Below are 17,367 nucleotides of genomic sequence, written 5' to 3'. Positions count from 1 at the left end.
ATAATATAACATAACATAATATAATGTAATATATTACAATACAATACACTATAATATAATATTATATTATAATATAATATAATATAATAATATAATATAATATAACATAACATAATATAATGTAATATATTACAATACAATACACTACAATATAATATAATATAATATAATATAATATAATATAATAATATAATGTAATATAATATATAATATAATATAATATAATATAATATAATAATGTAATATAATATAATATAATATAATATAATATAATAATATAATATAATATAATATAATATAATATAATATAATATAATATAATATAATGTAATATATTACAATACAATACACTATAATATAATATAATATAATATAATATAATATAATATAATATAATATAATATAATATAATATAATATAATATAATATAATATAATATAATATAATTAATATAATGACGTTTTCTTGACTCATTGAGTCTTCTTTCGATAGAACTTTTATAAAACTTCCTTTTTAAAAAGAGGCGGGACTTGTGGCAGAGCAGGAAGAGGCTTTTTGATAGACATCACAGAAAGCCGGTGTGTTTTATTGGACTTCTGAAAGAAACACAAGTACCCATGGCGGTTAGAGGAATGAAACTGTCGAGTGTGTGTTTTCTGCTTTTATATTTGATAGTGACAGTGCTGGCTGGGTAAGTGAATATCGTGTTATTTTCATTGTTTAGGTTCAGTGCATTATAAACTCACTAACGTTACTCTGGCTGGTACACATGTTTCACTGTGATTGGTCTACGCCACTGTTCATGCATCATGCTGATGAATCTCGCCATAAACTACTTTATATAACCTCGTTATTTATTGTAATTTAATGTGTTTATTTAAAGCCCGGAGTTTTATTAAAAAAATAGGACATTGTTTTTGTTTTTTTATTTTTAAGTACCTGCCGATAATTGCTTTAACAAGGCTGCAGCTTATCATCGATGCCACATGTTTATATACATTTTAGAAATATCTGAAGCTTTTATTGTGCCTTGGCTAATTTCCTCGTCAAGATGTGAATGTTAAATTAATAGACATTCGTATCTATGTAGCTGTATCTGTTCATCAATAATTTGAATGTATGAATTGATGTATGATTCAAAAGTTCTAAAATAATGTGTATTTTCAGGAGGGATTTCTACAAAATTTTGGGGGTTAGTAGATCAGCATCAATTAAAGATATTAAGAAAGCCTACAGAAAGCTGGCATTGCAGCTTCATCCAGACAGAAACCAAGATGACCCAAATGCCCAGGACAAATTTGCAGACCTTGGAGCTGCTTACGAGGTATGGCAGTTTATGTCATTTCACGTGGGGCTTTTTATTCGTTTTGACTACGCTTCATGTTGAACACAGACAATTTTACTCCGTTATAGATATTCAAATTGATGTGACTTAGTTTTCATGCAAATATTATGCGTAACTATAATACAAATATTTGAACTGGCTATGCTTTGTGTCACTAAAGCATCGCTAGACATATTTATTATTTCTGAACAAAACGTCAGTGTAATGCCAGTGAATATGACAAGCATGATCGTTGTTGTTAGAACCGAACCTATGGAGCGATTTGATTGGTTTGAAGAAATGTGTGGCCGCCTCTGATTGGTTGAAACATCTGCTTATTGTCATTCATTTGATTTGTGACGTGGATCGCTAGTGTAGCTTGTACACATTGTAGGCTACAATATTAAAAAAGTTTAATTTTTACACAGTAACTGATTTATTGTTTAAAGGAAATTTGTCATTGGTCGACTTCATTGTAACATAAATAATATTGTAAAGGATTTTAAAAGTATACTTTTTCATTTATAAATAAATATTTTAAGTATAACATGCAACAGTAATAATTAGACTTAAATAAATATATTTATATATTAAATTATGGATGATTAAATTAAGGATGAGTATATAATATGATAATGATTGTACATCTGAGGTGTTTTTTCAGCAGGATGCTTAAAAGAAAGAAATTAGAAATAAATCCAGGGTTGCTTGTCTGGGCCAAAAACAACACAGAAAGCTACAAAAACACCCCAGCTATTTAGAATGTGGTGGCGAAAATGCCTGTTATTTATCTGCTATGTAACATTTTGTATATTTCATAATATCTAATCATGGCTTTATACACTAAAGTGTCCTTTATGTTCTTCTGTTAAACAAAAATAATCTCATAAAGGTAGAACAACTACTTCAGGGGCCAGGGGGCAAAGTTAATTTCTGACATTGGCTATAAGTGAGTTAATGATGTTTTTCCAGGGTAAAAATAAAATTTTCTTATGGTGCTTTTTAAACAAAGGTGCTCTCAGATGAGGAGAAAAGGAAACAGTATGATGCATATGGAGAGGAGGGGTTAAAGGAAGGCCATCAAAGTTCACATGGTGATATATTCTCCAGGTAAACAAGCCTACAATATTAAGATGGCACCCACCTAATTAACATTTTCTTTAACAGTTAACTGTTCTTTAACAGTTAGTTTCAGAAGCATGTCTGTTTGAAACAAAAATGTTGTGACTGTAATGGCACATTCAGTCTACACTATGTGACTGCACTGATATTCATGTTTTTTTGTTGTTGTTTTTCAAGTTTCTTCGGCGACTTTGGGTTTATGTTCGGTGGAAATAGGCAGCCGGCCGGCCGGGATATTCCCAGGGGTAATGACATCGTCCTGGATCTTGAAGTAACCCTAGAAGAGGTGTATTCAGGGAATTTTGTGGAGGTGAGTTTCTTTTTGTTCTTGATCCCTCTCCATTTCCTTTCTGATGTACTGTAGTATTCAGACCTTCTGTGTTCTTTTATAGGCTTTTGTTTGGCAGTGTACATAGTCACATGGTGATGTACAGTAATCTCCTTTCCCTTTTCCTGTGTTTCCTCTCTTCTTCAACACGTAGGTGGTACGAAACAAACCTGTAGCAAAAGAAGCGCCAGGCAAAAGAAAATGCAACTGCCGGCAGGAAATGAGAACCACACAGCTAGGACCAGGTCGCTTCCAGATGACACAGGAAGTAGTCTGTGATGAATGCCCCAATATCAAGCAAGTTTGCCCGATAATCACTCTCCCTTTGACTCACCAAGACGGTTCATGATTTTCTATTAAACGCTGTATCATTGTTTCCAGGCTTGTGAATGAAGAGCGAACGCTAGAGGTGGAGATCGAGCAGGGTGTGAGAGATGAGATGGAATACCCTTTCATTGGGGAAGGTATAGGAAATAATTCTACAGATAACTCAGTACAGTAACACTTAATTTTATGAATTGGCTAGATACTGCAACATGATTTAGCAAGTGTGTATCTGTTGTTTGACTGACCACAGGTGAACCTCACATTGATGGTGAGCCTGGAGATCTGCGATTCCGCATCAAAGTTTTGAAGTAAGAGTAAAGTAATATTATATTATTTTGATAAGAACAATTAATTGGACTCTTAATGTTTGTTTAATATACTTTCAATTAATGTAGCTGTTTGAAAGAGTGAGATTTAAAATTGAGTTTCAGTTTATCACATGTAAATTTGTTCTTGTCCAGGCATCCTCTGTTTGAGCGCAGAGGTGACGACCTTTACACAAACGTCACCATCTCTCTGGTAGAGGCTCTGGTCGGTTTTGAGATGGACATCACTCATTTAGATGGCCACAAGGCACGTTTAATTTCCCAGATTTTACTTTCAACAGATTTTTAAAAAATATATATTTTTTTACTTTATGGTTATGTTAGAATGTAAAATTTGGCTTCTACATGATTTATTTATATATATATATATATATGTATGTATGTGTGTGTGTGTGTGTCTCAAATTTAAAGTTACATTAGTTTTTTTCACGTCATGTACAACTCATTCTGATGACATGCACCATTAAGGTGGATCTCCAACATTTGCTAATAAATATTAGTATTGACAGGTACAGATTACTTAAAAATGATTGGTTGATATAACCAATGTGAACACAAAATAATGTGCATCCCTAATATCCTCCTGTTGTCATGTGTCGTTGTGTTTGCTGTATAAAATAAGGCTGTTCACAAACTCACAGAGACTCATCTTGTGGTCTTGTAGGTGCACATTGTGAGAGATAAAATCACTAAGCCAGGAGCGCGTATTTGGAAGAAGGGTGAGGGCCTACCAAATTTTGACAACAACAATATCCGCGGATCGCTCATAGTCACCTTTGATGTTGATTTTCCAAAGGAGCAGCTTGATGACCAACAGAAAGATGGTAAGAGAACATCTAGAGAAAATAAAAAATGGGATTTAAAAAAAAAAGTGTCCCTCTTCTGTGTGACTACTGGGGTGTTTCTGGATGTTTTTATGCATTTGTGAGTTAATAAATTGAACAAATATTTTTTTCTTAGGTATAAGACAACTTCTGAAACAGGCACCATCTCAAAAGATTTATAATGGACTGCAGGGATACTGACAAACCAGCCAAGTAAATCAGGACTGATTGCCCTGTCCTTGTCTGCCCTACACACACAGACACACACACATACATGCACACTGAGGAACAAGCAATGTTTTTTTTTTTTTTTTTTTTTTTATTGTTCTCAGGAAGGGTTGATGTTAATGTTTTTTTATTTTCTTTTTATTATTATTTTCTCCTTCATTTAAGTTTTTTAAAAGCCTTGATTTCTCATGGAATGTATTTTTTTTAATTGGTTAAACATGTCACCCCTACCCCCAAGATTAGTTTTAATTTTAAAACTAATATAAAATGATTAGTTTTTCCTTACATGGTCCCCTGTTTCCTATTTGGATAAGTAGTTCAAGACATTTTCCATCAGTTTAAGTGTTGGACACTAACTTTCTGCTATGACCTGTCAACCACCATCCACTCATGGATCAGCATTAGTGCCAGTTGACCTGAGACCTACAACAAAAACAGAAAGAGGACTGAAACTTCAAACCAGAGGACAATTTAAACACCTGCCTCAGCACTGTATGTCTTCAAGACCTTTTTCTTCAGGTGTTTTAAAAAAGAAACAATTATATGAATGTAAGTTCATTGAACTTTCTCAGCTTAGACTCTTCAGTCTTTGGTCTGCTTGTTTTAAAGAAACAGATTTATCACGGTTCTTGCAGTTGGTGTAGTTTTTGTGTTCATCAAGTTACAAATCTTATTTGTATGTGTGTGTGTGTGGTTCTGTTTTCTCTGGGGCATTTACTTGGGTTTTGAAGTTCAAACAGAAGACCTCTTCAACTGTATAGTTCAGCTCTTTCCTGTGAATTTTTTATGTGACAGACTCACTTTCTTGTTTCTTTCACAACCCCTCCTGATGTTCAGCCCACTGGGTCTCTTTCTAGTTTGTCACTTTCCTTTGCAGTTTTGTGAACCGCACCAGACAAAACAGAACAACATCTTAGGATAACTTGTGCACAAGTCGGGGAAATCTAATTTGTCATTTTCAAGTTGAAAATTAAAAGTTTCTAATTATTGTTAAAAACAATTTAAGTTATTAAAAAAATTAATAACTTTATATGAAAACAGAGTATTTGTTTATTATGGAAGATTTCTATGGCTTCACATTTTTACCTTGCTTAGCTGTATTTTCTTAAGATTAAGGAATTACAGTGAAAATGTACAGTATTTCATCGTCTGTTAGATAGGCAGCAACTGACTTGACCAGTAGATGGAAGCAAATAATAATCTCCAGGATTAGTTTTAGGATTGGTACTTTTATATAAACTATTTTACATATTAAGTTAAATATGCATTATAAATTAATGAAGGCTCTAGAAAAATAAGGGAATTCTCTGAATTTTCTATTTGTATGTATGTGAGTAAAATTAACATTTTTGTTTTATTCTGTAAACTACTGACAAAATTTCTTCCCAATTTCAAATATGGTCTTTTAGAACATTTATTTTGATATAAATTACAAAAAAAAGACCATGGCCAGTCCAATCTGATCTGAACCCCATTGAAAACCTCTGGTTTGTTTGTGATCAAGAGGAAGATGGAAGGTCATAAGCCACCAAACAAAAGACGAGCTGCTTGATTTTTTTTCACCCAACAGCAATGTGAAGGTAAAGAAGCATGCCAAGATGCATGAAAGCTGTGATTGGAAATCATGGTTATTCCACCAAATATTCAATTGATTTCTGAACTCTTCCGAAGTTAGTGTCGTGTTGTTTAAAGATGAATATAAGCGTGTTTCCTTTGCATTATTCGACGTCTGAAAACATGGCATCCTATTTGTTATTTTGACCAGTTGACATTTTCTTCAAATAAATGCTCTAGGCATTTTTCATAAATTCACATTCAATTATAATTGTATATTTATATACAGTGGCGAATTTTGACATGGGCGACATAAGCCTCTTGAGGGGAAAAAAAGGATTTGCCCAATTGGTTTTACCGCTCATTTACACATCACGTCAATATCATGTCACCGTGTGGGTCATTCGACCTGTTCAGGATTCGCCCTAAAAAAAAGTAGGCTACACACTCACTCTGGACAGGAGTGAGGAGGAGCGGGGGTTGGTTTAGGCTACCTCGCCTCTCAGGGATTCCAGCAGGAGACGTTCTACATTGAAATTATGGGAAAAGACAAAAGGTGTTGCCACCACGAGCCTCCAAAACAAATAGGGGAACGTGCAAAAAATGAAGGTATGAAGGCCTATAGGCCTTCAGTTATCACTCATGGCGATATGATGAGTAGCCTAATATTCTGCATAATAAAATAGGCTTATATAACACTTATGTTATGCTATGTTGCTTGCTATGCTATTACACATAGGGCAACAACATTCCCTTTTCTGTCCAATTAGCTTATGTAACCAGACAAAAACTGTGATTTTGTAACATAATAATGTTTTTTGTTTGTTTTTTTAACAAACGTAATATCACCCACTTTATAAATGTTTTTACTGTAGGCCTACAGTTGTGCAGTTTTGGCGAATTTTGTGTATTTTTTATTTGTCTCAATGTGTAATCATTTAAAAAATATACATTTATATGATATAGCAACAGTTTTTTTGAAAAAGTGCAATGTTTAAGGTGAAGATTGCGGCCAGCTATATGCAAAACAAACACTTAAATATTAACTTACATGATTTTTCCATTACTGCCACTAGATGGAAGCAGAGGATTACTCAACTGCAAGTTTTTCATTTAGATTTGTTTAGACATTATAAAATCTTAATTACAACAACAATTTAGCATTTTTATAATTTACTTCATGTACCGAAGTATCATTTTCTTTGCAATTATGTCAACATTACAGTCAAACCTAAACATGGTGTTATGCATGTTACATGTGTGTGTGTCTGTTTTCATTTGTTCTCCATCATGGATGTGTGAAGAATTTCTTTTAATATATATAAAATATATGATCATTTAATTAAATATCTAACCTTTTAATCACCTAAAAAAGTAAGAATGCAAATGTTAAACCAAATCAAGTGCAAGAAGGAAGGCAAACCTGCATTTGTTTATCAGAATTCCAACATTTTTAGAACAGTTATTAATGCCCACATTATAGGATGCATTAATTACAGCTCATTACAGATCAAAGGCCTTTGCTGTCTTTAATCATGCGATGGAATCCCACCCAGCTTTATAAGACCTACTGTGCTTGTGAATTTAGTGTGTGCACGTGACCTTTTGGTAAGGAATAAGCTCCCGTACTGAACACTCCATATGGAGATAGATTGATGTGTGTGTGTTTATTAATCACTGTCATGTTTGCTGATAATACAGTGTGCGTGGTGTCATTCAGAGCTGAATGTGTCTGACATCGGGTTCACCCATTACCGTAGTGGTCATGACCTCTGACTGCGCTGCAGGTGGTTTTACTTACGCTATGCTGGAGGCCACTGAGCTGAGTCAGGCCTGAGCCTCATGCGTGTCCAGGGTGAGAGGACGGGTGGTCGCCTATCTTGGGGAGGTCGTCTGTCTGGGTGTGGCCTGGAACTATTAGAGGCATCTGTTTGTATGACTGTTTTACAGTGTGGTTTTACATGTTGTGAATTTCCCTCTGTGTATCTCTGAGCCTGTGTGAGAACACTGTACACATGTTTGTTAGATGGAGTGACAAGGATGAAGAGAATCCGTTTGAATGTAAAGGACAGTCAAACCAAATGTGTATATGAGTGTTACGAGCGTTTGTAATTAAAGGGATGAAATAAGGCGTTTCCTTGAGGGTCTTGTTAGCAGAATAAAAAGTGTATGCTTGGAGTATATGGGGGGTCTTTCTCAAACATCTCCTTTGCATCTGCTCTGAAGAGTCATTCCCTCATCCCACAACACTTAGCCACAGACTTCTCCATTTACCCTGCTATTTACCCTGCTTTGGGTTTCCTTCAAATCATACTCAACCAAGACTTATGCCCCCTTTCCTCTGTTTCCCCTCCCAAATGGCCTCCAGAATAGATTTTTAACGCCCCTTTTGGTTGACAACTCTCGCTGGATGTACATTATGTATGTTTTGCACTCCCACAATGATATTAGTACTAGGTGGGGGAGGGTCTGCTGGTGGTCCACCACATGTCCTAAGAGATTTTGAATTTGGGTTGACATAGCAGTCACTAGAATATCGCTCAGACCTACTGAGTTGATAAGTGCCGTTCACTTTCTTGTCATTTAAATGTGGTATTCTGCAAATATATCTTTATGCATAAGTGCAGTAATAGGTTGTAATATAATCTTGTTCCTCCTCTTTATTGTGCCCTGTACCTACAAACAAATTATAGTTTACTTGGCAGTTCTATAAAAGATGAGTTCATAAAAAAAAAAAAAATTCTGTCATAATTTACTTACCTTCATGTCTCTCCAAACATGTATAATTGGGCTACTTGCTTCCACACAAATAAAAAAAGTAAAAATTTGGTTGCTCAATAAATGGGGCATTCAAGCTTTAAAAAGATCACAAAAGCTGAACTTTTTGAAGTTAGTAAGTCTCAGTCCTCGTTCATTGCACTTGCATTACAGCGATCATCAGAGTCTAGAGATTCTCCTGTTGTGTTGCACACAGATTTGGAGAGGCTTCATGATATGTTGAATCTATACTAATATTTTCACAATAGGCACATAAGCACAATAGTTTCCTCATGAGGGCAGTGTTCTCTTTACAATGGTATTGCAGGAACCGTCTGTCACACATAGTTGGGATGTATGCCACCGAGTTTTCTTCTTCTTTCTTTTTCAAAACAATCCTGTCAGGCTGTAGATTTTAATGGCACAATTGCAGAGGCTTCCTGGCAGTGCTGGGTCAAAGCCACCTAGCACTTCCACTTTGCTTCACTTTTGCAGTATGTTTTGTTAATGATTTAATGGTTTTAATTGGTTAATTTTCTCTAATTATGCTCATCTTGAGTCTGAACCAGGATCATAATAATGTGTTTAGTTTAAATGGGCTAACCTTTAATATGCAGTTTAGATGTCTTTACTAAATAAAAATAAGTTTTAATTAATCTACGATTTTAGTTGAATAAAACCCATAACGTAGCAGGATAAATTGCTAATAATGATAATAATAATATTTTGCAAGGGTTCAGCTATGAAAATAACAATCTGTGTCATGATTAATTGCATGTGGTTATCAGTGCTCCAACAACATATAGAAGGCACATAGATGGGAAAAACAGGGTATCCAAAATAGCAGTACTTGATGGACAAATCCAGCTATTTTGTGGCTAGAAGCCTGAGGTGAACAAAAGGCAGCGCTTGTGTAGAATAATACATGTCAGTCGTCTTCAGCCCACTGGTGCTTTGAAGGCGGCTGTGGATGGCCAGCACCGTCCCACGGCGCAGAGAGCCTGTGTACGCTGTGCTACTATATAAAAGACTGTCGATTCAAAGGCAAAAAGCCTCAACTATTTAACAGCGAGTTGTGGGCTCTAATTATGGGAAACGCAGGCAGGAAAAAGTGGCTTGGGGTTTTTCAGTCCATCTGTTTGTGAGGACAAGATGCTGTTTTTTGAAATATTTTCAGGGCTAAACATAGATGACTGTCATTATGGACAGTCTCCTAAGAATGTCTCAAATATACTGCATCCCTATTTCACAGGCTAATGCGTCGTTGCGGGGGCTGAAACTGGACTTCGGCATGCACATCCTCAGGAAGAGGTGGTAGAGTCATGTGAACCAGAGGCACAAACAGCGCTCAGACCACCGGTCTTGATTAGAAGGGCTGCATTTGACTCAAGGTTAGCCTAAGTAGAGCATTTATTCCTTACAGGCAAGTATGGGCTACTGTACAGAAATGTACAGGGTGACGTTGTACTAATATCCCATAATGGTTTGCGTTCAACTGGAACTGAGAGAGGCACTCTGTCCCATTTTACCCCCCTCAGCTTCCAGTGACATTGTTTTGAAGTAACATTGTACTTGGTAATCATTTAGTACCATAATATGTACAAAATGACCATTGGTAACACTATTTGATACCATCAGTGTACCCTGGTACACCACAGTATTTTTTTGTTTCGTTGTTAGGTTGCCATTGCCTGAGTTGTTAGTGGAATTACCTGCTATCTAATTTCAGAAACACCCACAAGTTCAGCAGGATTTTTAAAAATGAGACCAAATGTATGTATGTGAAAGTACAGCAAGTGTGCATTAGAGATGTTTGAGGACTGGACCGCTGAAAGCAGTCTTTGTGTGGGTGTGGAGCCCATCCTACACCCTCCCCGCAGCCGCGGTGCCCAGGCCCTGTGGTGGCGGATCACAGTTAATAACTGTGCGGTCTGCTGTCAAGAGCACTTAGCCTGATGCTGGGCAGGCAGGACCTATGAACAGAGCTTCCTCTGGCCGACTGAGACTGAGAGTGTGCGCGCGCGCGTGTGTGTGTGTGTGTGTGTGTGCGTGTGTGAATACGTGCCCATGTACACCAGGATCATGACCTTAAACAAGGGTTGAGATGGTTCACCTTTATTTGACTCTTACAATATCTTTTTGAGATTAGGATGCTTTAATTGGCTTTTTTGATGAGCCTTACTAATTTGTATGTCACCATTTAGCATTTTCTGCAGCAGGCTACATTGCCAGGCAACACTATGAAACCAAGGTGTCTGGATCAATAATTTGGCTCAGTGTATACACTGAATACATGATTGAAATCAATGTCCCACACTGTAAAAAAAAGTTTGTAATTTGTATTGAAACCGATACTGTCAGTTACCTTACCATACAGTGAAAAATTATAAATGGTTTAACTCAGCATTTTACTATAATATACTATAAAATAAATGCGCTAAAAGTATGAATTACCAAATCATTTAAATTTTAAATCGATGTAATACAAGAAAACAAGAAAAATTTGAAACAATTACTTTTACTGTCAATTTTAATGAAAAAAAAAGAAAGAAATATGTAAAAAATAAAATAAAATAAAAAACCTTGCAAGATGCCTTACATATAATCTAATTTAAAATGATTGTGTTTCTTATATTGTGTTATCGGTTATGTAAATTAGGGTGTTTCATGTTACATTTTATTTTATTTAGGCTATGTTTAAATTATTTAGTGTATAAGGTTATAAGTTAAGGTTATTAATAAAAATACATAAGATCATGACCAAAAAATGTATGCACCTCTTGATGGAAATAAATGTTGTGATATTATTTCCATCAAGATCTTGTATTGATAATGCAAAAGTCAAGCACTCTGGTAAGTCTACTCCATCACATCTCAAAGACTTTCAATGAATTTAAGGTCTGGACTCAGAGTTGCCAATTCATGTGTGAAACTTGTTCTTTATAATTTTGAATTATTCTTTATTTATAATTATGCTCCCTCCCAACCATTCTTTTATCTTGACATTGTCATCCTGCAATATGGCCATGATGTGTCTTCCTACATGGTTGTTTAAGAAATGAAAAGCTACACACTCCATCAACTAGGGTTAGAAGAACTGTTGCCAAACATATAACATGCTAGAAACATAATAATCACAGCAATAATGATCCAGTCATAGACTTTTAAGCATTTGCCTATTTAAATCCAAATAGCAATTTCTTTTTGGCTGGGAAGTGTAGCCTATATATTTTTTTAAATTGTAAATTTCTGGCAATTAGCTGCCACTTTTTTTAGCCATCCAATTAACCGAGTATTTTGTGCAGTGCAGGTAGGCCTACAGTATATTTTAGTTTTAACTTTTGTAATCAGAAAAAGTAGACTGCTGCAGAAAATGCTAAATGCTTTTCTGTTGCTTCTCTCTTCAGTGTGAATTGATACTTTGGCCGACATTTACAACGACCTCCCGATGAGGAAAACCTGAGTTGAATGGCTTTTATTTTGTAGTCAAACAAAGCAAGCTATACACTGTCTGTTTGGGATTCAAAGTCCAGCTCATCCTCAAGCGTGTAGATTAGATAAAGGCGCATGTAGACAGGGATACCCGGCCTTCAGCTGTTTGCTTGGTCCCATTCCTAATACCATCTGATCCTGGTACAGATAACAAGGTGACTGCTTTTGAATAGAAAAAAGCTGGACATTACCTGTACAATTGCTGAGGTTTGGGAAGCACATTGTCAGTCACCAATAACACAGTATATTGCTTTTTGACAGAATTTTAAATATAGATTACTTGTAAATCACCAGAGTGAAAATGCCGTTTTAATGTGTGACTGCGCACGTGTGTAGAGCTCTCCAAATAGCTATTTGGACCGGAATTTCATGGGTCTAAGAAAAGTGTTGTATTATTGTTTCATCGATCATAGCTCATTGATCCCTTCCACACCTTTCCGCAGCCCCTTTTCCCAGATCGCGGCATTGGTTACTGCTGCACAGGCTGTCAGTCAGTGTGCTCCAGGGCTCCTGTATCAGACTCCCTTGGGTGGAGGCTGGAAAAAAGTTCCCTGCAGTCAGGCCAACAAATTAGATCCCAATCAGTTTGGAAACTCCAAACGCTGCTTCTAGCCAGACCCCCAAGCCTGCAAACACAAGCCACCTTGCAGCTCTGATTCCACCTAGAGCTGCACAAAGCAGAGACAGCTTTGGCCTTGTCCCTGACTAGACCCCTGAGCTCACCACCATTCCCTTCTCCTCTCCCCACACAGTCTTCCTGAGAGAAACCAGGTGCTACAGAGGCTGAAATAGTGTTGGCTGTTCTTCTCCTTTCACCCCTGGAACTGGTACGCCATTTCCCACTACTTGGATCATTTGCACTATCACCTTTCCACTTGCTTTTTCAATTTCTTGCTTTCCAGTTCAAGTCACATCAGAGACGTCAAAATTGCACCGTGCAAATTATAACGTGGAAAATGTCCAGCTCGGTTTATCGAACTGGCACATTTTTTACGACAACTCCAGGTTATGAGGACATGATGTTTTGTCTGTTGTGTAGCCAGCTTAAAAATGGCAAATGGATATGTTTTGCAACTACAAATCATATGCACAGTTAATACATTTTATATTTGTCCAAACTAGCTCTGGATTGTTTTCTGCTAACTTTGGGTTACCCCTAATAATTGAACATTTAAATGCAAACTTTATTCAGAACATAATGACTCTCCTACAACTGCATCTTTGTCACTTGAGTTGTTGTGTAAGTTATTTATGAACTGTATGTGGCCACATTGATTGTAACTAACAAACACTGTCACCATTAATCATTCTGACAGGTTTCACAGGCACATGCTGAACAATAAATACAGTGCAGTTAATTACAAATTTGGCAGTTAGTCGAACCAAAGATTTGCGTAACCACTAACCAGATTTTTTCAAACTCTATGCCATATTGTTAATTGATAACGTTTCAGTTAGAAAGGACAAATAGATCACCAGATGTGTGAGTTATCAAATGAAGAAGGTGAATTGTCAGATATGGTTTGCGAAAAGCATTAAGCATAGCGTCAGTTCTGTCTACCTATAGGAATACAACGACTATCTCTGTATACATATATAAGCTCCTTATCAGCAACTATCGCGTTTCTCAGGAGCTAATCACCCTCCTCCATCCCCAGCTCCTCCTCTCGTCCATCAGTATGACATTCTGATTCGCCTTGAATCAGAATAAATTCTTGAATTATGTTGTACTTTAAAATCTTGAATTAATGATATCTGCAATACATTCATGTTGGTTCTGTTCTGTTTACCCTAAGGGGAATTATTGCTGCTCTCCCTGCTCTTATCCATGCTAGGCTGGAGTTCTTGCCCAGAACAGAACCATACCGCCAATCCTAACTGTATGCAATTGCCAATCGTATTTGACGATAGTGGTCCTGACAGAATTATAGTTGCATGACACAGGCCAAAAACTAGAGTCAGGTTCATTACTATTCCTAATTGCCACTCCAAGATTATATTTGTAATTTGCTGGAATACAACAAAGTTCTTAAGTCTGCTTGTCTTGCACAAGAAACCTTTTCATTTTCTTTTTACAATGTCTTACTTGTGTTACAGAGTGTACAGTCTAAAAGCTATTATTCAGTGCCATCACTCATTTAGTGCATTTTATTAGATTTATCATGCTGAACCGAAATCAAGCTTTTTGCATAACCATTAATGTACTTGCTGCTGGACCCCACCCTTCATCTGAGAGTCTTTATCCTCTAAATAGCTTGAAGGCTATTAAGTTAATTAATGGCACATGGAGAATGAGGATCACCCAGAATCTCAGTCTCATGCAGTTTTTATCCCATTGTCTTATTTCTTTGCTATTCCTCCTTTCCTCAGTTCTTTAGTGTCAGACCAGGCCAGTGCCCCAAATACGTCTGTTCCCAAACCAGGCAGATCCAATGGTCATGTATTACTCATTCAGAGATTCCATTCCTTTTAAATATGGCTCCTCCTTCCCTCTTCTTGCTGCTCAATCCTGCCAAAATCCTTTTCTTTAATGAACTGTTGGTATGCTGTCATTGTCCAAGAGCTGAGTGTTACCTAAAAAAAAGTGTTGGGAGTGAAAAGAACATGGGGACGAGCCAATACATATAGCAAGAGGGCACTGCTGGGAAAGAAGGTTATCTGACGTGCTCCATGAGATGGAGTATCGGAGAGGAGGAAAGTGTCAAGAATGTGAAAGGTTTGGGGGGTTCTAACATCGAGGGGAGGGAGCTAAACTGATCTGGTTTGCACTCTGATGAATATATCTGTATGTGATTATTTTGACAGCAGTTATAAACCCATAAGGTCTGGCCCCAGTTCCTGCTCTTGTTGATTTAAACCACTGAGCCCCATAAATAATGGCTGATTAAGTGGCTGCGCCAGCTCTCTTAGCCCAATTTACCACTGCTTGGGTCTGAGGTCTATGGCCCTAAATGTGTTCTGCATTAGTATTACTGAAGAGGACTGAGAAAGCAAGGCGACTGGTCCCATGAGCCGGAGGAACCCCTCAATAAAAGAGGATTTAATAGATTTAAACTTTCTTTTGATAAGCATTTGAACAGACTTAAACTGCCTGGATTCAAAGGAAATGAGGCAGAGATATTATGTTGTGAGCAGTCGTAAATATGTCACTCTAAGTAAACACATTTATTGAAGTCTTTATAGATGCAAATGCATGTACATTCACTCTAAGTGCTCTGTTTATGTTAGTCACTTTTTACACTGCATCAACAACTCAGATGCCATTACTGACGTACAGTAGTAACCATTGTTGTTGGAGGAATATTTACGTCATAGTGATGCAAGATATATCAGTACAATATTTGGACGATTTTTTTTTTCAATGTATTGATTTTTACATTTAGGTTACCTTTGCCGTCATGTAGCACTCACATAAAATAATCTTTAAAAACACTATGATGGTTATGATTTTTCTTACTGCACAATATAATGTGGTGATGCCTAAATACACTTCTAGAATTTAAGAGATGATTTTTAAAAGATTGATTTTAGGATAGTGATTTATTTTTTATTTATTTATACAAAATAGTATAGAATTTAATGATGTGCCATCTAATGGTTATCTGCCATAACATAATCGGTTTTGACAGAATTTTAATATCATTGCATCCCTAATAGGTCATAGACTTTGTATATTTCTTTAAGTTAGTATCTATTTGTTATTTTTAACCAATAAAAATCTAGGAATTTGTTTATTGGGTGCAGAAATATATAATAATAATAATAATAAAAGAAAAGGAGCTCCTGACAACAAATTAAGTTTCTTTAAAGCAAGGCATAATAATTGTTGAAATAGTCATGAACTTTCAACCATTCAATTTACATAAATTTTTTATTCAACTCTAAATTATTAGATTTACTCTAATGATTTTACAGCACAGCGTTCCAGTACTAGTTGGCCTCTGAAGTGTGAGAGCTCCCTCCAGCTGTCACTTATCCTGTTCAACAGTGCAACGATTTGGCAAGCAGTCTTTCTGACAAGGGAAGCAGGCGCAATGGTGGTAAGTGTGCTTTGAAATTTCATTTCCCCCTCTTTAGTGGGATAACATTTCACCACTTTAGATTAGCCACCCCAGGTCCCATCAACACATTTAAGAGGGCGACCTCCACCTTCCCCCTCCGCAGCGCACAGTGAGACGTCTGAGATGACGGCGCTGTGTTAACCTGGCCAAGGGCAGCATAGCAATAACAAACACAGGATCACAGAACCAGTGCGACCCCTGACCTCAGAGCCCTTGCCCAACACCACATAGATTATTATCAAACGGAACAACTTCAAAGACCCAAAAAAGGCAGGAGGAAAGAGATAGTAAAGTATTTTTATATATTGTTTAATTTTCATTACAATACGCCTATAAAAAGCATAAACATTTTTTTTTATGAAATATAATTTGCTACATTTTTTGGGGGATTTGATGCAAATGCAACCATCCTTTTAACTTTTAAAATTAAAATACTGTTTTAGGACAAAAACATTAGTTTCTTTAGTAACGCTAAACATTGACTAATACTAAATATCCATTTTCTAAATGTCTGTGAGGTTTGCAGCCAAATTCTGTAGCCGTTTTCTTCAAATCTGTGATACTTTGCATTAAAACATGTCTCTTGTGCATGCCACTGAGTCATAATTGTAAATGAACTGAAATGTAGACTACAAACATGTCACGGAGAAAGAGAAGGATCAAATTCTGTGGTACTGCTCTGAGCTGAGTCTGACAGGCTGCTCTAGTCCAGAGCTCTCAGACCTGATTGAGATTTTAATAAGTAAGAGTAATATGACCTGGCTCCAGTCCCCATTTCTCTCTCTCTCTCTCTCTTTGTATTTTCTCTGTCCTTTCACTCAGTGTTTTAGAGCATCAGAAACACATAAATCTATTCCAGCTTTGGGAAACTTCACAGAGCCAAGGACGATTTTAAAACTGAGAAGGTGGATCAGTAATGTGTAATACTCACTGCTTTAACCCTCCTTTCTTTAACAAACTCACCAGCTCATGCGACGTTCCCATCCGAACAGAAAATTCACCTCGTCTGAACGAGACCCCCTTT

At 36.4% G+C, this 17,367-nt stretch overlaps 1 protein-coding gene across 1 annotated transcript; it reads left to right on the top strand.

Annotated features, from left to right (window-relative positions):
* Nucleotides 1-526: 526 nt before the first annotated feature.
* dnajb11 (DnaJ heat shock protein family (Hsp40) member B11) lies at nt 527-5,104 on the top strand. Its single transcript, XM_082175637.1, has 10 exons — nt 527-691; nt 1,168-1,324; nt 2,337-2,434; nt 2,624-2,756; nt 2,929-3,071; nt 3,156-3,238; nt 3,352-3,409; nt 3,563-3,674; nt 4,092-4,251; nt 4,388-5,104. The coding sequence occupies exons 1-10, from the start codon at nt 618-620 to the stop codon at nt 4,450-4,452; spliced, it is 1,083 nt and encodes a 360-aa protein (XP_082031763.1). The 5' UTR covers nt 527-617; the 3' UTR covers nt 4,453-5,104.
* The last annotated feature ends 12,263 nt before the right edge of the window (nt 5,105-17,367 follow it).

This window comes from Leuciscus leuciscus (genome assembly GCF_965113295.1).
Source record: "Leuciscus leuciscus genome assembly, chromosome: 7".
Lineage (NCBI taxonomy): Eukaryota > Metazoa > Chordata > Actinopteri > Cypriniformes > Leuciscidae > Leuciscus > Leuciscus leuciscus.
This window is presented reverse-complemented; position numbering and strand designations above follow the sequence as displayed.